At 46.7% G+C, this 7584-nt stretch overlaps 1 protein-coding gene across 1 annotated transcript; it reads left to right on the top strand.

The window, feature by feature from the left end:
- Positions 1-2484: 2484 nt before the first annotated feature.
- Positions 2485-6626, top strand: LOC112954182 (keratin, type II cytoskeletal 4-like). The gene is made up of 7 exons (XM_026047323.1): positions 2485-2937; positions 3686-3900; positions 4205-4265; positions 5037-5132; positions 5730-5894; positions 5977-6102; positions 6351-6626. Exons 1-7 carry the CDS (start codon positions 2485-2487, stop codon positions 6624-6626), a joined length of 1392 nt encoding a protein of 463 aa, XP_025903108.1.
- The last annotated feature ends 958 nt before the right edge of the window (positions 6627-7584 follow it).

Here is a 7584-nt window from a genome sequence, read left to right on the forward strand (position 1 = left end):
TGAGACTATCGCATGGAATATATTTTAAGAGCTAGTTCAGATTCATCTCCAAAGGCAACAAACAGATGAATGAACCTCACATGTTCTCATAACAAATTCCATTTTCAGCAACACATTCAAGGAGAAGACTGCTGACAAAGGCAGAGATTGCAAGTGGATAGAAATGACTCACCTCTCCTCAAAATATTTTCCTTCATTTCTTCCTGAATTCTTCCCTTAAAACAGATGAAAGGATGAAGACATTTTTTTCCTGAGTGAAAAACAGAAAACAGTAGAGATTCAACTCAGAACAACGAAAAATCCAATGTGCCTTGAACCTGAAAGACATTAACTGAATCTTCCATCTAGCTGCCTTCCCACTGGGATCCACTATAAACAACAAGGGTTTGACTAACACAGAAATGTTACTCAATACTGGACAATTTGCTGCAAAAATCTCTTACCTTTCATGGAGCCAGTGGCTCTGCTAGGATGTTTTAGACTGCTGACGTGTAGTTGGTTCGCAGACTATTAATTGTAGACTGTGAGATGTTCCAAGAGCCTTCCACACAGCCTACACGTATAATGGGCTGCAGACAGGGAGCAAAGGCTCACGAGCTTTCAGTCTGACTTTTGATTCAGGACACAATTTTCCTATGCAGAGCATATATTACTTCTCGCTGAGTGAAAGAGCTGGAACAATTGCCTTTTGTATTGGTCTTTAGAGTCAAACACCCAATTCACTTTTGATAATCTCTTTGAAGAATTTAAAGGCTCTGGGAACTTCAAGCCAAACTTTGGCTTCAGCTCTCTAATATTTGCCAAAGTTATGTTTTTACTGATACTGTCGATTGTACTGGCAACCCAGTATGAACTGCGAGTCCAAGATACTATAAACAAATGTGTAATCTGAAACTCATGCTTTAAATATGCTGAATTACCCAACTTGTAGAGAGCAAGAGCATCAGTTAGCGCAACTAATTTGTACCACCATCCCCTCAAACTCACATAAGTTGCAATTACATCTTCAATTAATAGTCTGGTGCACTTCTCTATGGCAGTCACGTCCTATGGCCTGCTAAATTTTGCATTATTTTTGTCATATATGCTCCTCTCTCTCGGAAAATACTTTCATAGGAGGCTAAACAGGAGGAGTGAAGGTGGTCACTGGTTATCTCCAGACACTGTCATGTAAAAGGTGGAACATTCAGACTTCTCTGAGTCCAGTTCCCCCTCAGCCAGGAAGGGCAGAGAGCATTGAGTTGAGTTGAGTGTGAGCTGTAATGTCTCTTTCTCTCATGAGCACTTTGCTCTCAAAGAGCCCTATTGTTTTGAATCTCCAATTGCCAGTTTGAAGAAGGCCCCAAGAAAGAACAGAGACAATTGGCAGATAGGCCTGGTGTCTCACCTCGTTGGGCTGGTGACTTAGGACAGAGCCTCATCTTAACCAAGGTGAGTCACCACCGCAAGTGCCCAGTCTAATCTACTCATTGAGACTTCCTCTGGTGATGGAGAAAAGATCACCACCTATGGAGAATGACTCATCCCAATTCCCCCAGCCTCAGACCCAGAGGTGGTTGGTTGTCTCTCCCTTGAAGGTGCCTCGCCACTGACTGTCAAGGACGTGTCTGGCAAAGATACCCACCTTTTAGCTGTTGTTTGTCGAATTAGATGAATTTTCCTAGCTTGAAATGTGCTCCTGCCCCATTTTTTGTTACCTGTAGAGATTATCAAGTGCCAAATCAAGACATCCTCTGGTAGAAGTTCCAAGACAGCGAGGGCCAAAGCTTGAAGTGTATCCAATGGATCTCTGGTTAAGGATTTGTAATATTATTCAAGCAATAACAACAAGCTGAAATGTACCTCAGTTTCTTGGCAGCAAGAGGAGGTCGCTGTGAAATGCCCCATAGGAGCATTTCTAGGGGAAAGGGAGCCCATTTTGAGTGCTTGCCTTTGAATCCAGACCCATAACACAATGTTGGTTTTTTTTTTTTTTTTTTTGGGGTTACATTTCCGTACTCAAAATGAGCCTGGTGAGAAAAAAAGAGATTGTGAAATTACCCCCACAAAGTGCAAGCCTGCAAAATGTGCCATCACACAAAAAAAACCATGAGACGCAAAACCCCAAACGACACACGGCAAACAAATCACAAAGAGTTTCTTCAAAAATGTTTGCTAAACTATAATTAGTGTAAGTTAGGGGAGCACTTCAAACCATAATATATTCTAAGCCAACTTGCAAACAGAGCACTTTTAGATTCCTTTTTATTTCCTCAGTAGTTAGTATTTGCTGGGCTGTTTTGCATTTGGAGGAGCATTTATTGCTGCCAGGCAAACCAAACCCTTAAGCGCTTTAAATTAACGTCCTGATCCTATCAAGGCCAGCTTCCTAAATATATATAAGGGGCAGCATCAACCGTGTCACTTCAGCGGGATCGCTGCTCCTCTCCTGCAGAAGAACTTCCCCTAAACATTCATATTCCACCTTGAAAAAAACCACCCACGATGAGCAGACAGGCGCCTACAGTGAGATCTGTCCTGGGACGAAGAGGCTTCAGCTCAGCTTCCGAGATCTGCGCTCGAAGCTACGCGGCCTCGGCTTGCCAACCCGCTCGATGCGGAGCTGGCGCCTACAGCAGCAGGAGCGTCTGCAACCTGGGTGGAAACAGAAGGATCTCCTACGTGAACGGGGTCTGCGGGACCGGGTGCTACGGAGATTTTGGCTACGGAGGCTTCGGGAACGTTGGAGGTAGGGTTGGCCTCTGTGGTCCTAGGGGGTTTAGCATCGTGCGAGGCTACCCCGATCGCAAGGCTGAAGGTATCCAGGGCATCTGCATTGACGAAAGGCTCCTAAAGCCCCTCTGTGTTGGGGTCGACCCACTGGAGCATGAGATACGCTGCCAGGAGAAGGAACAGATAAAGACCCTCAACACCCAGTTCGCCTGCTTCATTGACAAGGTGAGTGCCACCCGCTCCCTACTTACCCTTCTTGGGGGAAAAATACAGAAAAAGGTGTCTAGCTCATGGTGGGCATCACATGGTGCTAGAAATAACCAAGTTATTTCAGGTTGAGATCTTCAGTACTGGAGAAACTCCGTTAGGATTTGTTGGTGTTTTCAGGCAATAGCAGTGCTGAACTTTCCTCTAGAAACATCTCTCCGGACAGCCTGAATTCAAGGCTGGATTTCTCCTTGCAGCCTTGTGTTAGCTCAACTACGTTTGTGATTCTGGCAAGCTCATTTTTTTCTGTCCTGTTTTCAATTTGCTTTTCCATCTTTAAATAAAGAAACTGTTCCCAAAACATTTCTAAAGATGGGGGCAATTAATTTAATTCGGATATCTAAATGTTGGACATCTGAGCCATCACCTTAGGATCTCTCGGCAAACAAAAGGGATGAGCAAGTCCCTTTAGCTGGGGACTTAACCTCATCTTGGAATACATCACATGCACCTTCTGGAGCAGCTTTATTTCTTTTCCTTAGTGAGAAAGGGAATTCGCTCAGATTTAGACATCTAACTTCAGATTTTAAATAATAGCTAATGTTGCTATCATTATGGCATATCACTTCTTATTTTCAAAAAAATCCTATTCTTACCTGTGCAGAAGGACTCTCTTTACCTGGATCCAAAGTGAGAACAGTCAAATGAAGCGTTGAACTATTGCTTTTCTCTCTTTACTCCAACAACTGCCCCTTTTGGCCTGCAGGTCCGATTCCTGGAGCAGCAGAACAAGGTGCTAGAGACCAAATGGGGCCTCTTGCAGCAATACGTCCTCCCGAAGAAAGGAAAAAACCTTGAACTCTACTTTGAGAACTACATCTGTGACCTGCGGAAGCGCCTGGACTGCCTGCTGTGCGAGAAGCAGAAACTGGGCAGCGAAGAGTGTGCCACAAGCCAGCTGGTGGAGGAGTTCAAGTGCAAGTAAGGCCTTTACGTCTCCTATGGCTGTCGTCATTTCACTTGTGCATTTTGTCTCGGGGAACGTCTCCCAGACATGGGCAGATCCCCTTTGGGGATGTCAGCTCCTCCTGTCTCACCCGGGAACTCTTTGCATTGTTAATGTTGCTCGTGAAGAAGCTTCTGATCTTTGGATGGTCTGATGTTTGGTCTCCAGACGTTGGTCCTCCAGGGTCTGATGGCAGTCTACAAAGGCTATTGTTTTTTCCAAACAGTGTCTGTGGGGTTAATGTTCGGTTCAGCCCTTTTACTGCTCCTTTTCCAACAGATATGAAGAGGAAATCAACAGGCGCACAACTGTGGAGAATGAGTTTGTGGCACTCAAAAAGGTGAGAAACTAAGAGGAGATGGACAATTACATCTATCATGAGGGTATCTGGCCCAAAGCACAGCTGAAAATATATATTATTGGAAGAGGCCTGCGAAAATGTGTTATAGTGGGTGGAGAACAGGAGGCCTGTGAAGAAACACAGAGTCATGACAAAATCACAGAATCAGTTAAGGGTGGAAGGGATCTCTGGAGATCATCTGGTCCGATCCTCCTGCTCAAACAGAGCAACACACCTAGAGCATGTGGGAGAAGAAGGGAGGAAAGTAAAAGGGTGGAAAGTAAAATTATTGCGTCCCCCAAGCTAGCAGCATCAGCATTGCACCACTGGTTTTGTTCCCTCTGAATTCCTTAAATTCTCATGCAAGGGTCCATTTGGAATGGACCCAGTAGGAAAGGCTATGCTGGAACACTTGGTGTTGGAGATGCTGGCTATCTCCTGACAGCTTCTTCAGATCCTTTCTACCTTGGCAACACAAAGTGAGAACCATCTCAATAACACCTAAAATTTACATTTAAATACTCATTAGGGACTGCTGAGTTTGTAGCTAAATCATAAGTAATAAATAAACTAATTCCTTTAAGTTGTGTTGGAATGGATTTGTTTTCCTTCAGAAGACACGAGGGCATCTTGACTCAGCCTCTCACACCTTTCTGTTCTCGAAACCTTGTTGAAACAGGTTTCATTTTATTGGCAACGCATCTGTCTCCTGCGAGTTTCTCTGACGTTTTTAGTGAGATCGGTCTGGAAGGTGTCTCCTCTCTCTTTCAGGATGCAGACTGCATCTTCTTGAACAAAGAAGAGCTGGAGGTGAAGGTGGATTTGTTAAGAAGGCAGTTGGAGTTGCTGAAATGCGTGTTTGAGGAGGTGAGTTGCTCTAGTCCGTCCCACAAGTCTCATTCAACCTCATCCTTCAGGTGGCCCTAATTTCTCCAGCCTGAAATGTCTCTTGGAGAGAGCCCCGGACACTTGAAAACATGAAACTACAAGATGGATATAAAACTAACATCAGTACGTTGGCTGGATAGGTGGAGAAATTCTCCTTTCTTAAGGCAGCTTCAGACAGAAACTGTCTGTGTCCTAATTCTACCTCTGGAGGACGAGATGAGTCCGTCCAGTTACTCTGGATTGCAATTGTCTGTTTGGAGCCAGAGAAACTCTCAATTTATTCCTGTCATTAACACCAGTCAAACGGCTGAAGATGACAGGATGCTGAAGGTTAAGTCACCCAAATTCCTTGCCCTTGATGTGGACAGCATTGCTGCCGGTCAGCACGTAGGTCAGCGTGCCGTGACATGTGGTAACCCATCCAGGCGGGAGGATTTTCTGCTGAGCCAACCTGAGGGACATTTCTTGACGTGTTCTACCCACCAGCTGAGCGGTGGGGCTCTTTGTTCCGGCCCTTCCTTCGCTGCAAAGTCTGAGACTTGCTAACAGCTGACTAAGCCCTTCCCCAACATGCAGGAACGAGCTCAGGTGGATCGCCAGCTATGCGACACTTCGGTCATTGTGAAAATGGACAACAACCGAGACCTGGACATGGAAAGCATCATTAAGAACGTTGAATGCTGGTACCAAGAGATAGCTCAGAAGAGCAAAGAGGAGGTTGATGCCTTCTACCAGACCAGGGTGAGCAAGGAATGATGTGGGTCTCAGCCAGATCGCTTAACGGGCTGCAGGGTCGAACTGAGGTCTTGTTTCTTGATTGCAGTTTCAGGAGCTTCAGGATAAAAGGGGCAAGTATTGTGATGATCTGCAGAGCAACAAGTGTGAGATTTCAGAGCTCACCCGGATGATACAGAAGCTGCAGTGTGAACTTGAGAACGTGAAGAAGCAGGTAGGTGGCACACAGAGATGCTGCTTGCAGAAAGAGCTATGTCTTACAGGAGGATAACACTTCAGCTCTTAGAGGACTAAAGACCGCTTGAGGCTAAGCCCCAGAAAAAGTCCCAGAGCACAGAAAACGCTCTGGAGAAGACAGAGCGTTTTCTTAGTTTAGAGATGAAAGAGATGGTTAGTCCAAGGGCAGATGGCCCATGAGTAAAGCACTGAAGACACCCACACTGTTGTGTTCTCCTCTGACAGGTCACCTGCCTGCAAACCTCCATTTGCGATGTTGAGCAGCGCGGGGATTGTGCCCTGAAAGATGCCCGGGAGAAGCACGTGGAGCTGCAGAACGCCCTCCAGAAGGCCAAGGACGAGCTGGCTTGCATGCTGCGGGATTACCAGGAGCTGCTGAATGTTAAGCTGGCCCTGGACATCGAGATTGCGACCTACAAGACTTTACTGGAGGGCGAAGAGAGCAGGTGGGTCACAGAGACCTTGCTCTTTCTGCTCTGCATGTCAGAGGCACAGGCCTGAACGATTACAGAGCCCAAGTGAACTTAGGAGGTAGAGGATACCCCCAGACTCAAACTGGTCCTGGAGAGATGGCTGGAGGCCATACAGAACCAGGAAAGAACTCCTCTCCTAGGGAGAGCGAGACAGTTGCAGTGAGGGATTAAGAGCCAAGAGGCCTTGGTACGTGGCTGGCAGATATGCATAATTCCACATTTCTAGATGTGCCACCAACCAACTGTATAACATACCTTTCTCTTCTCTCCTCCAACAGGATATGCGTGGGGAACCCAGTGAGCGTGTGTAAGTAATCAGAAAACTTTCGGCTATTCCCTTTAGAACTGGGGCTCGGGTTAGGGTTAGTGCTTCTAGGCATACTTAAGGAAAGACAGGTTTTGACAGCACTATCCAACTATCCTGGCTCCCTCTGCCATTGACAACCTTTTCCATTTCCACCCTGTTTGACAATTTGGGGAAGCCTGGGGAAGTTTTCAACCCCTAAAATCTCAAGTACCTCCAGGTTTCAAGACAGGCAGCATTTGGGTGGAGAGAGGAAGTTTCAATTCGTTCCCTTTGCTCCTTTTGGAAGCAACCACCAGCTCATCTGGCAATGCCCAGATGTGTATTGGGCTGGGAGAGAAAACGCTGCCAGGGAGATGAGCAGTGTGGGAATCGGGAGGGATGTGTTGGGACACGGCGGAGGAATGGAAGCATCGGGGCTCCAGTTTGTTGGACAGACCTAGAGGAAATCAGGTTTGGTCGGTTCCATCACTCATGCAACAACTTGCTCGTGAGGAGCGTTCCAGCTCTTCTCTCCAAATAACAGAGCCCACGGGTTGTCTTGCAGCTGTGGTCAGCAGTGGCTACAACCTCCCCGAAGAGTGCGGGGTGCTGCCGGGAAGCGGGGCCGCCTGTGGCTACGGCTCCTTGGGGAGACGCTCCGGGCGTCACGGCTCCCACAGCGGAGGCTTCAGCTCCCGCA

The sequence above is a fragment of the Nothoprocta perdicaria genome, unplaced genomic scaffold (genome assembly GCF_003342845.1).
Source record: "Nothoprocta perdicaria isolate Ctin4 unplaced genomic scaffold, notPer1 scaffold_491, whole genome shotgun sequence".
NCBI lineage: Eukaryota > Metazoa > Chordata > Aves > Tinamiformes > Tinamidae > Nothoprocta > Nothoprocta perdicaria.

Excerpts from the sequence above, each read along its gene's own strand:
- LOC112954182 (XM_026047323.1), top strand. The coding sequence starts at position 2,485 with ATGAGCAGACAGGCGCCTACAGTGAGATCTGTCCTGGGACGAAGAGGC. Across the intron at positions 4,266-5,036 it reads AGTTTGTGGCACTCAAAAAG|GATGCAGACTGCATCTTCTT; the intron begins GTGAGAAACTAA and ends TCTCTCTTTCAG. Across the intron at positions 5,895-5,976 it reads ATGCCTTCTACCAGACCAGG|TTTCAGGAGCTTCAGGATAA; the intron begins GTGAGCAAGGAA and ends TCTTGATTGCAG.